The sequence below is a fragment of the Ceratotherium simum genome, chromosome 24, assembly GCF_057802395.1.
Source record: "Ceratotherium simum simum isolate JZ-2026a chromosome 24, ASM5780239v1, whole genome shotgun sequence".
Lineage (NCBI taxonomy): Eukaryota > Metazoa > Chordata > Mammalia > Perissodactyla > Rhinocerotidae > Ceratotherium > Ceratotherium simum.
In genome coordinates, this window is record NC_141923.1 from 15,418,927 (window position 1) to 15,434,534 (window position 15,608).

General features: G+C 37.8%; 1 protein-coding gene across 5 annotated transcripts in view; it reads left to right on the forward strand.

Annotated features, from left to right (window-relative positions):
- EFCAB11 (EF-hand calcium binding domain 11) overlaps positions 1 to 15,608 on the forward strand; it is a 141,299-nt gene that overhangs the window by 55,626 nt on the left and 70,065 nt on the right. The window contains exon 6 of one of the 5 annotated variants that reach the window (XM_087448067.1): positions 5,379 to 5,490. The exons of the other annotated variants lie outside the window; for them this stretch is intronic. Within the exon in view, the coding sequence (XP_087304193.1) occupies positions 5,379 to 5,475 (97 nt within the window). The 3' untranslated portion in view covers positions 5,476 to 5,490. Of the gene's footprint in view, positions 1 to 5,378; positions 5,491 to 15,608 lie in introns of those variants that run through there. 5 annotated transcript variants of the gene reach the window in all.

Genomic DNA, 15,608 nt, shown 5'->3' on the forward strand with positions numbered 1-15,608 from the left:
ATATTTACAGTCTGTTATCTTTTCTAAATGATTGGTACATATGTTAGAAAAAGGTTGATTTTTACTGGTGTCATTCAGTAAATACCTTCAAGATTTCTTATTTTATTTTCAGTGTTATTGTATTTCAGTATAATACTATAATACTGTTTTTACTTAAATACCATTTAAGAAGTCATGCTGGGGCCAGCCCCGTGGCTTAGCCGTTAAGTGCGCGTGCTCCGCTACTGGCGGCCCGGGCTTGGATCCCGGGCTTGCACCTGACGCACCGCTTCTCCGGCCATGCTGAGGCCGCGTCCCACATACAGCAGCTAGAGGGATGTGCAACTATGACATACAGCTATCTACTGGGGCTTTGGGGGACAAAAAGGAGGAGGATTGGCAATAGATGTTAGCTCAGAGCCGGTCTTCCTCAGCAAAAAGAGGAGGATTAGCACGGATGTTAGCTCAGGGCTGATCTTCCTCACACACAAAAAAAAAAAAAAAGAAAAAAGAAGTCATGCTGTATGACCAAGGTATGATGTTTATTTAAATGTTCATGTGTAGGAAACAAGTTATTTCTAGTTTTAACTTAAAGAATTGTAAAGCTTTCAAACTACTGCATGATGATAAATGTCCTTGTGGATCTATAAGCTCAGAAAGCTTATGTCTATTTTGTTATGCTTATGTGGTCCTGTGCATAGTTGTTGAGATTTGCTACCTTCTATTTGCTACCTTCTATTCCCGGTCTTTGCATTTGTGGCTCCCAGTTTAGACATTGCATCATCAAAGAGGCCTTCCCTATCCAAAGTGACTTCACCCTGTTTCCCCTTCCCCTCCCCAGTAAATCTCTACTACCTGGTTTTATAGCATTCAGAGCACTTACCAATCTCTGAGACGACCTTTTGTCTTTGTTTATTGTCTGTTTCTCACACTCGACTATAAAGCTCCGTGTGAGCAGTGACGTTATCTGTTCTGTGTTGATTACCTCTAGATGTTCAGGTTAGCACAAAGCACGTGATCATTTAGTTCTTGTTGAATGAATCAATGAACTAATTTATTAAAGACTGCAGAAAAATAAGTTATGTTAGATATACTATGTGATCTTTATCAATTCAAACATTTTGGATTTCCTTTGGATTTCTTAGAACTTGAAGAGGTTATCCAGAATGACTTTTGGTTTAGGTTCCAATAATTAGCTAACTAAAAAGTTAATAATGTGTATATTTAATCTCTAGGCTTGATTAAGTTTTCTGGTTCTTTGGGCTTTGAGGATTGTTTATCTGCCATAAATCATCAAATCTACAAGAATCCAGGACTCCTGCCAAATTTCAGGATGACAAATACATACTTTGATCTTTTTGTGTCCATTGGAAATATTTTAAACACAGAAAAGTATAGACAGTAATATAATGTAACACTTGGCATTTCAACTGCCTGGCTTTATCCAGTCTTAACATCTGCCATATTTACTTCAGATTTTTTAAGAAATAAAATATTACACATAGAATTGAAAACACCTCTGCATCCTTCCCTGATTCTTTACTCTCTCTCTCTAGAGACAACCATAATGATGTATATTTTGGTATTTATCAATCTTGTGTATGTTTTAATACAACCGCATAGATATTTATCATAAATAATACGTTACCTTGTTTTGCGTGTTTTCAGATGTTGTATGCATGGTATCGTATTTTTCATAACCAGGACCTTGATGTTTTTCACTCAATATTAAGTTTTTGAGATTCATCCAGAATGATGCATGTAACTCTTGTAGTTTATTCATTTTCATTGCTATGTAAAATCTCCCTGAAAGATAATTCAGGCCAGCCCTGGTAGCCTAGTGGTTAAGTTTGGCATGTTCTGCTTCGGCGGCCCAGGTTTGGTTCCCAGGCACAGACCTCCACCACTCATCTGTTAGTGGCCATGCTATGGTGGTGGGTCACATATGGAAAAAAAAAAGGGGGAAGATTGGCGCTGGTTGTTAACTCAGGGTAAATCTTCCTCAACCAAAAAAATAGCAAGACAATTCTACATTTTGTTTATCCGTTCGCCTGTGGATGAACATTTAAGTTGTTTTCAGTTATTCACTACTTCATTTAATGCTGCAGTAAGTTTTCTTGTATCTTTCCATTTGTACACATGTCCAAGAATTTCTCTAAGGCAGTGCTTCCCAATCTTTTTCACCTTATTGCACTCATAGACAATGAGAGTATTTATAAAGCACACTTAGGTAAACCGACAAGTTGGTTTTGGCTGAAGGCAGACTACCTGCCTGCCCAAGAGACTTTGGGGCTCAATATCTTGTCACACCTGTAAACCATCTGTGCACAGTTTTGGGAAGCTGTGTTCTAGAGCAGTGGTCTTTGTATTTCCCTAAAAGGATTCTTAAAAACTATGTACTTCCTTGTGCGTTTTTTGCTTGATCGCTAAAACTTTTTAAACTCTAAATAGTTGCAAAGCGTATAATTTCCAGTGTGTTGTAAACATTGACATTAAAAAATAAAACTGTTTTATATCACTCTTAAATGTATCCTGTGGAACCTAAATTGGAACCTAAATACCATAGTTATTTGGTACTCATCATTTTCCTTTCAAAAATATGTGAACAAGCATTTAAAATTATGTGAACAAGTTCCTGAACAATTTGAAATTTTACGTCCTTGCTTTTTCAACTCATATTTCTATTTTTCTTCTCCCACTAAAGTTTACCCTAATGTAATATTTTTTTCATCTTTTTGGCTTTCACTGCCAGTATTTTTAAATCAGCTTTATTATGGTATAATTTACATATCATAGAATTCTCCGCTAATGTGTGTATAGTCGTATGAGTTTTGACAATTGTATACAGTTGTGTAACCAGCACCACAATCAACATATAAAATATTTCTATCCCTTTCAATTCCCTCCCTTTACTCCCAATCTCTGATCTTATTTCTGTCCCTGTATTATTGCTTTTTCCAGAATGCCATGTAAGTGGAATCATCCAGTTTGTAACCTTTAGTATCGGGCTTCTTTCAGTTTGCATAATGCATTTGAAATTGACCCATGTTGTTATAGGTATCAGTGGTTAGTTCCTCTTAACTGCTGACTTGCATTCTATTGTATGGATGTACCACAGTTTGTTTATCCATTCACCAGTTGATGGACATTTGGGTTGTTTCCAGTTGGGGGCAATTATGAATAATGAGGGTATAAACATTTTTAAGTTTTTGTTTGGATATTTGTCTTCATTTCTTTTGGGTTAATAAGTGCGATTTCTGGGTCATATGGTAGGTGTGTGTTTTAATTTTATAAGAAACTGGCGAACTTTCTTCCGAAGTGGCTGTACCATTTTGCATTCTCAGTAGCAAAATATGAGACTCTTAGTTGCTGCTCATTGTTGCTAGCACTTGGTATTGTTAATTTTTTGTTTTGTCTTTGTTTTTAGCCATTTCTAATAGGTGTATAGTGGTATCTCATTGTGCTTTTAATTTGTACTTCCCTAATGACTAATGACCTAAATAATTGTTTCTTTCCTTGTTTGCCATCTATATCTCTTGTAATGAAGTGTATGTTCAAACTTTTTGCCCATATTTTTATTTATGTTTTTAAAGTACTGAGTTGTAAGAGAGTTTTTTTTTTTTTTTAATTTTTTGTTTATTGCAGTAACATTGGTTTATAACATTGTAAAAATTTCAGGTGTACATCATTGTACTTCTATTTCTGCATGGACTACATCATGTTCACCACCAAAATACTAATTACAACCCATCACCACACACATGTACCGAATTAGCCCTTTCACCCTCCTCCCTCCCCCCTTCCCCTCTGGTAACCACCAATCCAATCTCTGTCCCTATGTATTTGTTTATTGTTGTTATTATCTACTACTTAATGAAGGAAATCATACGGTATTTGACCTTCTCCCTCTGACTTATTTCACTTTGCATTATACCCTCTCATACACTGCTGGTGGGAGTGCAAACTGGTGTAGCCACTATGGAAAACAGTATGGAGATTCCTCAAAAAATCAACGATAGAACTACCATATGATCCAGCTATTCCACTGTTGGGGATTTATCCAAAGAACTTGAAAACACCAATTTGCAAAGGTACATGCACCCCTGTGTTCATTGCAGCCTTATTCACGATAGCCAAGACTTGGAAGCAACCTAAGTGCCCATCAAGGGACGAATGGATAAAGAAGCTGTGGTATATATACACAATGGAATACTACTCAGCCATAAGAAACGACGAAATCCAGCCATTTGTGGACAGCTAATCTTTGACAAAGGAGCCAAGAACATACAATGGGGAAAAGAAAGTCTCTTCAACAAGTGGTGTTGGGAAAACTGGATAGCCATATGCAAAAAAATGAAAGTAGATCCTTACCTTACACCATACACAAAAATTAACTCCAAATGGATTAAAGACTTGAATGTAAGACCTGAAACTGTGAAAGTTCTAGAAGAAAACATAGGCAGTACGCTCTTCGACATCGGTCTTAGCAACATCTTTTCAAACACCACATCTGACCGGGCAAGAGAAACAATAGAAAAAATAAACAAATGTAAGAGAGTTTTATATATTCCAGATACAGATTCTAGTCTGTGACTTTTATTTTCATTTTTTAACACTTTCTTTTAGAGGCAAAAGTTTTTTATTTTGGTGAAATCCAATTTATCAGTTTTTTTAATGACTCATGCTTTTTTTGTCTTATCTTACAAATCTTTGCCTAACGGAAGTGTGATGGTTACTTTTATGTGTGAACTTGGCTGGGCCAAGGTACCCAGTTTTGATCAAACACCGGTCTAGATGTTACTGTGAAGATATTTTAAAGATATGATTAACATTTAACTTAGTAGACTTTGATTACCCTCCATAATGTGGGTGGGCCTCATCTAATCAGTTAAAGACTATAAGAAACAAGACTGAGGTCCCCTGAGGAAGAAGGAATTCTGCCTCTAAACTTGCCTTTGGACTTAAGAGACTGTAACAACAACTCTTTCCTGGACTCTGTTATTTTGCATTGGTCTATTTGTCTATCCCTATGCCAGTCACACTCTCTTAATTCTATGGCTTTATAATAAGTCTTGATAACTGGTAGTGTAAGTCCTAGAGATTTGTAATTTATTTAGAATTTTCTTGACTGTTCTCAATTCATTGCATTTCCTTATAAATTTTCAAACTCACATTCTTCATGACTATATTCTGCTGCCCCATAAGTAATATTAGTTTTCATTTTAGCAAAATAGCCAAGATTACCAACCCAACTAACTCCAAAGCCTATACTCTTAATAACTAAACTAACTGCCTCTCAGTAAGCCATAGAGTTTATAGATAGACATAGCTGGCACATTTTGTCATTTGTTTTCTTTTAAATAATTAACATTTATTTTTTTTTCCATTTTATTATTTAGTTTCCATTATTATTTTTCAACATATTATAAACCTTCTTCAAAAGAAATGAAAAATGGAAGCAAATTCTCAGTTTACGACCAGTTTGACATCTGGTAAGAACCTTTGAGTCTGAGCTCAGTTCATTTGAACCCTTCATCTGGCAATGCAGTCCAGTATTCAAGAGAAAGGAGTTATACAATAAATGTTAAGAAAGCTATACTTGCATAAGTTAGAATAAGTGGAAATTGAAAAATTGTTGATAGGTCAAGTGTGAAAAGACGATATACTAATACTAACACGTGTACCCATACACGTCTGACATTTCTGATAGAAGAACTTTGTTCCAGAGAGTTTATACATAGTGAATTTCACTTAAAGTTCTGCTGTAACTCTGTAACATCCGTGTGTTGTAATAGGGGAAGAATCATCACTTTTCTCTTTTTATAATTAGAAAAAGCAAGACCTTATAAGGTTGTGGTCAGAGTGAGTCAACTGAATATCAGGTAATCCTGAATCATAAACTCATCTACACCCTACTTTGAAATCACATCTCCAAGAATAATAGTAGGAACGAGAGCCTATGTGAGCCCAGCAGTGCAAGTTAGCCTGCAAATTAGGTTTGATACAAGTAAAGTGTGCTCTTTATGTTCTTCAAAAATATTTATTCAGATATGCATATAAAAGAAAATTATGGTGTATGTTTGTAAGTAATTGAGGTGTTTGTTCTTTTGTTGCTTGGTTTTTCTGGGGGGCTCTTTTTTGGCAGCTTACCATAGCTAAATAAATTAAGTGCATTGTAGCTCATTGAAAAATAGAACAAATTTGAGTGAGTGATGTGGTTTTATAGGATTGTACCATAGTTAATAATATAATCACTAAAGTAAATAAGTGAGATGAAGAAGAGAGCAAGAACAGGTGCTATGGTACTGAAAGAAACCAACATCTGGAACAGCAGCAGTGATAAAAGGAAAATAATAGAAAGGGACCTAAATTTCATAAAAGAAGAGGAGTCTTTCTAATGTCTTTAAATACAAATGAAAGAAGTAAGATAAAGAGAGTAGACTAAAAAGAAAAATAGTCATATGATATAAGAGTCTGTCCACCAGAGCTTAACAAAAACAATGGAGAATAGAAAAAATGAGGCTAAATATTGAATACAATAGCTACTGAGTAATGATCAAAGGACAGGAAGATGGGGAAATGTGTTTTGGCAAAAAGAAAGGTCAAAAGAAAACAGATAGTAGAGTTTAGGTCACTTCAAATGAGGTAAAGGAATAGAGGAAAATAATACCAAGTAGACAGTGTTCAAAGATAATGTATGTATATCCTAATGTTATGCACATTGCTTAGCAACAAGCAAAGTTTTTTAAAAAAAAAAGAATGAAAAAGGAAGTACAAAAAGCAATTAAAGGAAGAAAGAGACATATGCCTTGTAAAGTCATCAAATAGAAGGTGAAAATGAGAAAAGCCAAGATGAAAAGTGAATTTAGACCTCAAAGAAAGTTAAGATAAATATTCACATTTGTTAATTGTCTCTTAGGTCAATTTTAAAAAATAGTTAGACACTGAATTGTAATAACCATTATAATAACTGCCCAAAGTAGACATATTGATTGCTGTCAAAAATGTACTCCATAGTCTTTATATAAAGCATTGAAAATAGATTTAGATATTCATGTGATTTAATATTTTAAGAAAATATATTTTAACTCAGTATGATAAAAAAGCTGTGAAAATGATTATTTTTAAAATATGATTTAGGAAAGCATTTGACAATGATTTCCATCTTTCACTTTTTTTTTTATTTTGGATGTAGATTGTTGCTTTGTACATATCTAATACCTGATTTAAAATATTTGGACAGTAGGTAGCATCCAACTTGTTTGTTAAGTTCAAAAGTACCTTTGTGTAAATAATAGCTTCTAAAGGCCAGTAGATGCATTTAAAAATAAGCAAATAAATCGATTCATCCCATACTCAGCAGAGAAAATAGAACGCATTTCCAATATGTGAATTTAGATTTGACCTTGTAAACACTGAAAGCAAAACAAACCCAAAATACCACAGTTACCACAAAAGTCATCTGGTGAAAAATTACTGTCTCAAAATATTCTTCAGAACCGTCTTTTGGTTGTCCCAACTGCAAGCTAGAATTTTTCTTCTGTCTTTTGAAATAGTAGAGTATCAAGTCTTTTTCCCCCAACCCATGTAGTAAGGGATCAACATTGCACAGTGTTGGAGAGAAGGCACAGACTTAATTACAAACGTAGAAACAATTGAACAAAAAATGGTAATGATCAGCCTCTTTTAATCGTTGAGCTTGGGGACCTGAATGTCATTACTTTATGATATAGCATAACGGCACTTTCTGCCAGTTAGAGTTCTTACTGCTCCCTGTTTTGAGAGTGGTAAATTAAAGTGCACAGTTGGCTCTCAGAATAGTTACTCAGTGTTTTAATATAGGAAGGGGGTGCCTTTTGAGACACTCTGTTTTTGAGATAGTACTTAGAATTTACCCCTTGCTAAAGCTGAGTACTTTTAGTTAAAGCAGCAGATCAAAACAACTGCCATACCCTTTTGCAGAATAAAGTACCATATCATGAAGTCTGAGACACCATTGATGCTAGGGCACTATCATATTATGTACCACTAATGAAATGAAAAGTTCTACCCATTCAACTATGACACAGTGCTGAGATACCACTGATTGTAAGATGCATCGCAATTTTAGAGATTTTAAATTGTGGAAAAAGTCGTCCTGAGAATCAATGAAATGAGATAATGTGCACTTTAAGCCCCAAACAAATATTTCATAGCCACCTTGTTCTGAATTGTCTTCAAATTTCGTGTACTAAATACTATCCCCATCCAGTCTACTTTATTCTGCCTTTTAAAACCCTCTTCTTGGCCTCATTACCATATTTCCCTGGATGTAACCTTGACTTTGCCCCAAAATAATTTTGGTCACCCACCCAGAGAGTTGGTCTCTGATTGTCTCAGTTACACATCCCTCCCTGACCTATCCTAGTCTCATGAGATGATGTAGACATCAGGTGTGGAAACTCACTGGGTTCATTCTTGCCTTGTAAGCAGGACCTGGGCATCAGGGCATGCAGACCTGCTTCTAGGGCCATGATCTCTACACTGCCATGGTAGAGCTTTCATTCAGTATTGGTTGGGCTCCTTCTAAAGGCGAGTAGATGCATTTAAAAATAAGTAGATTCATCCCATACTCAGCAGTGAAAATAGAACGCATTTCCAATATGTGAATTTAGATTTGACCGTGTAAACACTGGAAGCAATGCAAAGGGTGCCTGCATTGTGCGGGTGCTCTAGGTTACAACACTGACATGTCACTGCAGGCAGGGAACCTGCAGTCTGGTGGGAGAGTAGATGTGTAGACGGGGACTAGAATTCACCTAACTTTAGCCATGACAGGCAGCACTGCCAGGGGATAAAGTTCCTTTCCACCTTGATTTACTGTCCCCTCTTCTTTCCCCTGACCCAACTTACTCTTTCATAATATCAAGTAAATATAACCTACCTCACGTTGCAGAGGAGCCCATCAGGAATTATCCACAAATGGGCTACTTGCACCCATAAGCATACTTTGAACGGGAATTGCTCCATTCCAAATCAGCCAGCCCAAATGGGAGAATGATGTTTGATTGAGTCTTGGAGAGATGACATGTGACAGAGGCCCAGCACCCTTTGACCTTAGGATATTACCCCTGCAGCCCCATCTGCTTAGTAGTACTGTTTCGTCCTTCTCCACCACCACTACTGGTAATAATAATAATAGAACCCACACTGGACCCTGTGTCACCTCTAGCTCTAACTCAGCCAAACTTCTTACAAGAGTCATCTGTTTTTGCTGTTTCATTTACCCCCAGTCTCTTCACTTCTCAACTTAGTACAGCATGACTTTCACCTCTAACAACTCTACTGAATTATTTTGACAGTAATCTCCTAATTGTCAAGTTCAATGGACACCTTTCAGTCTCTGACCTCTTTTCAGCATTCAACCCTGATGACCACTTCCTCCTTGAAACACCCTCTTCCCTTGCTGTCTGTGACAGTGCTTGTTCCCGGGTCTGGTTCTACCTGTAGCAGCCATTCCTTTCTAGTTCCTTCAGTGGATGTCCTTCTGCCTACATGCCTCTTCCAATTTTCTCATCTTTACCAATATACTTTCTCTGGGAGATTTCATTTACAGCCTCCACTTCCATGTGGAGGACTCCCAGTTCCGTGTTTTTATCTCAGTCCTGTTTTCTGAATTCCAGACCCATACCTTCATCTCCTACTGATCACCTCTCTCTGAGTGTCTCCAGTGACCCCTCAAACTCCACATGTTCTAAATGCTTTGTATTGTCTTTTACCTCAGCCATGCTGATCTTTCTCTTTTCTTGTATTCACAATATCGTCATCTACCCAGTTATCTGTACCAGAATCCTCTAAACCAACTTCTTTTCTTGACCACTTATATCCAACTGGTCACTAGATTTTGTCTATTCTACCCCCTAAGTCCATCTCAGATTTTTACCTTCTCACCATCCTTGATCCATGCTGTTTTAGTTTACCATAACAAACACCACAGACTGGATGGCTTAAACAACAGAAATTTATTTTCTTCCCATTCTGGAGGCTAGAAATCTGAGATCAAGATGTCACCAAGGTTGGTTTCTTCAGAGGCCTCTGTCCTTGGCTTGTAGATGGCCACCTTCTCCCTGTGTCTCCTCATGGTCGTCTCTCTGTTTGTGTCCTAATTTCTTCTTCTTTTAAGGACACTAGTCATATTGGATTAGGGCTCACCCTAATGATCTCCTTTAAACTTAATTAACTCTTTATAGATCCTGTCCCCAAATAGAGTCACATTCTGAGGTCTTAGGAGTTAGGACTTCAACATATGAATTTTAGGGGGATACAATTCAGCCAATAACACATGCCCTCCTCATCTCCTTACTAGCTAGTTGTGTACTTTCCTAATTTGTTTTCCTACCTCCAGTATCATCTCCATTCTAATGTATCCTCCATACCACTGTCGGAGAGATTATTCTGATTTCAAATATGAGCACATTACTCTCCCTGTTTAAAACTCTTTAGTGGCTCACAATTACATAGAGTATAACGTCCAGATTCCTTCAAGTGATGCTCTTTCATAATCCGCTTCAGCCACCTTCCTACTCATCTGTACTCCAACCACTCTGAAATATTTAAAGTTCCCTCAAGGATTTAGACCTGTGCCTCTGCACATGCAGCGTTCTGTATCTGGAATTTTCTTAACCCTACCTCCCTTTGTCTCGCCAACTCTAACTCAGTTAAGACTCAGTGTAGGCAGCACATTCTGTTGGAAGTCTTACCTCAGAGTGACCAGGAGGAAACATGGTGAATAGCAATAGTACAAACTGAAGGAAGTTTTTAATATATGAAAAAGCACCTCTTTCATGTGAATGGAATAAAAGAGAATATTTTACATGTAAATTAAGCTAGTTGTTAAAGAGTTTTCTCATTCGATGGAGGCCCTGAAGCTTTCTTAAAGGATAGATTATAAAATTTACATCTTTTTTTTCATGATATACTTAGCCATTAGCTCAGGACCCAGCTCATCGTATTTAATCACTTCCGAACGCCTTCCTAAACCAGGACCCCTGTTCAGAGGGTTGGAGTGAAGTCCAGAGCACTGCCTCTCAGCAGTCTCTGTTCTTTAGCCCTAGACACACAGTAAAAATGCAGCTTTTCCCCGGCTTTTCTGAAAAAATGAGTACAAATGGCAAGAAATGCAGTACAAATTGTGAGACGTCAGTACATTAGTAGTGACCTGGGAAATCTGTTGGAGTCGGGGGGAGAAGGTGTAAATTGCAAGGTAATATAAAGGGGAGGTCAGTCTGTTAGTAATGCAAGGAATATGATGGACTTCAAGAAAAGGTGTGAGTTACAGGGTACTATAAGGAAGAGGTCAGTACATTAGTAACATGGGAAAACTGGTGGTTTTAGGAGGAAAAGGTGCAAATTGTAGGATAATGTAAAGTAGGGGCTTCATTGTAGAGATGCGCTTACATCACATCAAGGAGGCTTGCTGGCCATACAAACACTGGCTAGAACTTTCGGTACTTTTATGGTTCTGTCTCACAGCAGATCTTTATGTCTTTTAGAATTACTAATTAAATTCCAAGCTAATATTACAGAGCAAAATTATTGTTATTGCCTACTAGAAGAAAACAACGGAGTCAGAAAGATTCTCTCAAAATTTGTGAATGCCTGAACGTATAAACCTCATATTTGTCAACCTTAATAAACACACACCTCTTTGGAAACCCTTTGTTGCACGAAGACACATATTCCTCCAAGACGCTCTGTAAATATGACTGCCATTTCAGGGTTCAAGATAAAATTTAAAGCAATCATACAATAAAAAATTTTTAAATAAAATTTTTAATTGAAGTGTAACAGATGATGGGAGACTATGGGGACCCTATGGACCTCTCTTGTTTCTACAGTCTTGTGAGTGAGGCACTGACTGCCCTTTGTTCCAGAAGATCTTTTCAAGGATGTTTGTGTAGTGAACAACCTTAGAAGATAGACTTAGTGTCTCCTTCCAGAACAAAAGGCAGGCATGCTTACTGACCATTTTAAAAGACCCAGGCTCCCTAAACTCAAGGTTGCTCTTCTATAATGCAACCCTCTGTGTGTGCAGGCGTCTATCTGGGCCCATCTGCATCACCCCATAGAATTTGGGGTAAGAGGAACTGACACAAATGTGCTGATGCTCATGCTGCTTGCTCTACCAAGAGTAATAAAGTCCTTTGTCTACGCGCCAGTAGTCCTGGGTCTTCTGCCAGCATCCGTGAAACTGTGGCAGGCTACCTTTTGCAAGGAGGATGAATTCTCAGATCCTTCACAGTTCTTAATAGTTTAATCAACAAGGATGGGATGCTGACAGTGACATGGCTTTCCGGAAGAAGGATGAGAAAATCATGGTTCCTCACAGGATTTGAAGGAAGTCCATGGGAATTAGTAGCAAATATGTTGACCAAAATATATGGTCAACCAGGCAGTTTAATGGTCCTTTGCTTTGTTACTTGTTAATGAAGAGGAATGGGGAAGGTGGTTGCAGTAGATTCATAGACAGCTGCCCAGACAACATCCAGGTTGTTGCTAACTCTGCTCCAGGCAGGAGGACTTCCTCACCAATACGGCAGCAGCTTCCAGTCAGCTCTCTTGTAAGGGCTAGTATAGTATGAAGATTCATATTGGGTGGGAAGAAAGTTCTCCCCCATTTCAGACAACAGCTATATAGACAGACACCTATGCTGAGTGAGAATGAAGGGAAATTTGTGACTGCTATGGGCAGAAACCAGGAGAATCCTTAGAACTTTGGCTGGTGCTCTTGGGAGATGAGGGCAGGGCACATAATGCCTGGAAAAAGGATGACAACAGCTGAGCCATCTTAAGGCTCCTACACTCTATGGTGCAAACTTTAGATCCATTTGGAGGTAAGGTCTCAAAGTTTTTGCAGCGTTTAGCCAAACTAAATAATATACATTTAAAGGTCCATATATGGAAAATAATTATTTTGAAAAGCAAGGGAATGATAAATTCAAAATTCAGGAGAGTGATTACTTCTGAAGGCGAGGCATAGGGCTGAGATCAGGAAGGAGCACACAGGTAGCTACAATAATATTGGTAAGTTTCTAGTTCTTAAGTTGGAGGTGGGTTCACATGTTTTGGTTTTACCATCATGCTTCATAATGTAGCTATTTGTTACATATACGCACTCTTTTGTATGTATCAACTATTACATAATAAGTTTTTGCCACTAGCTTAGGAAAATTTAGTTTATAATTAGAATTATTGGATTGCTATGAATTACATAACATCTGTTACATTCCTATACTGAGTTTAGTAAAGTAGAGGATAATATCTTCCCTTAAAAACCCCATAAGAACCAATAGGAAAATGATATATCTACATGCCTTTGTGGGAGAAATCCTGGAGAGGTTTGGCGTTTGACCTTTCTTAGATAGTAGATGTATCGTGAAATTATTGCAAATTAAGTGCTCTCATATTTGCCTAAGCTAAGATTAATTAAAAATTTAGTTTGGTGTCTAATTCTAGATACAGCTGATTTTCTCATTCCTGAAAACAGACTGTAAACACTTTCTATGCTGAAAACAGACTCTGAACAGTTTCTATATTTATAATGCCAAGGGGACATTACCCAGGCATTTGAGAAATTTGGGAAAATATTATATGTACTCTACCAACTTCACTGTCCGTAGGGAATGGGGAAGCCCATCTTAATTCCCTTCCTAATTTCATCTTCTATCTTATCGGGAGAGAGAAGGGTTCTTCAAGCCTTTCTCAGGTGGCGAAACTCGAAGAGAATTTTATTCTTCCTGAGAATGACTACAGCTCCTTGCTGACAGCTTAGCCCAAAACGAGGCCTCTGGGAACTCCAGCCCTTCTCATGTGTGGGAGGGTGGCATGCTCCTTGATCTAGCTGACCCTGAGAGTTAAAACACTAGGTTCTTTATGAGGTCTCCTTTAGGATATTGTTATCATACTCCTAGCTAAATATTTTTATCACCTGCTGGAGACCAAAGCTTTCCCTGCTTTGTTTCATTTACTCTTTACAGCAACCCCGAGGTGGTTGTTAGCATCACTCCATTTTGTGTTGAGGAAGCAGGAGCTTAGAGAGAGGTGAAGGATCTTTTCACGTTCTGCTAGCCAGAATGCAAACTCAGTTCTACAGATTCTAAAACTCATGCTTCAAACAATGCCAGAGCCTTGTCGTTTAATCCATTAATTCTAATAATATAATGTGAGTGTATGGAATTTTTTTACGTGGTGGAAGTCAGAATGCCGCAGGGTTGTGGCGATCAGAAGTTATGTAGGAAGGACAAGTGGCCCAAGCTCTGTAGAGATTGCTGAGATCCTGTTACCCCTCTTTTTAGTGAATTCCTTACTTTTTCTTCTCACCAAAATGATGTCCTCAGTATCTGGGTGGTTAATATTTTTGGATAGGCTGGAATTAACATTCCTCAAGTATAATGGGGAGAGAACAAGCACATTCAAGATATTTTTATTTTACTAAACACGGTTATATTTCTTTAACATGCTGGAACGAGACCTAGTGTGCACACATTTGTTCCTATAAGAAGGCAAGCAGCGTTTGTATAGTGTCAGTCTCTGGTGTTCTCGTGAAAGGTCTGAATGTTATTTCCCTCCTGATTTAAAATTGGTCCCTATGAGGGAAGTCAATTACTTAACGTGAAATGGCCTTCAAAGGCAGAGTTTGAAGTGTCTTTATCCTTAGCTTACAGGTTTGTCTTTATTCAGCTACAGAAAAAAATAAGCAAATAAATACTCTAATCTGACTTTCAGAGCACTTAAAACAAGGAACTGTAGTGTAAAGATAGCAGGAGGAGCCTCCCCGAGGAGGTACGTCAGGCTGGCAGCATCATTGAAGATGAGGACTTGGTGCTCGAGAACCCCCAGTTGCAATGCTTTCAGAAGAGCATTTCAGAGAAGACAGTTCACTACTTGACTCTATAAAGTACTTTTATCTCGATGTATACATATACATGCCTTATTCTCATGGTGCTTGATATGAAATCAAAATATCTTCCTCGTAGTAGGAATATTTCATATCATAAACTCTTCCTGAGGACCACACAATCTCATATGCAATAATGGTTGAAATATAATGCATAATTTGAAATGCAGGCCACTCCAGCTTACAAACTACATGAAGGTCTTGGAAGATGATCAAAAAGAAATTTTCATTTAGTGCTTCTGGGTTTCTTCTCAGGGGCCAGGTTCTTTGATTTAGCGATCAGATTGCACACGGTTGATCTATCAGTTAAACAGGTATTTATTGCACCCTTATAATGGGTTTAGTTCAGAGTTTTCTCCTTTGGAAGAAACAAAGAAAATATAGGCCCCAACTAAGAATGGATTGGTTTCTAAAGTTTGGGAAAGTTGAATCTGGATCCTGGAATGTAATGCCCTGACAATGTAATAAAATGATGCTTACTTTCCCAGACTAGCCCACCAGACGTCTTTAATCCCTAGTATGGATGACTCATACCCTAACGCCTGTGGCTCCTATTAGTGTTAAAGTACAGAAGGAAAAGGAGGGGGAGCCCTTCGTCTGCTTTTTGGGGCTCTGGGCTCACTCTTTCTTCACTGCTCTCCTGTCTCACAGGCTCCCAGTGTCCTTGTATCACACTGCTCCAAAATCACCAGCC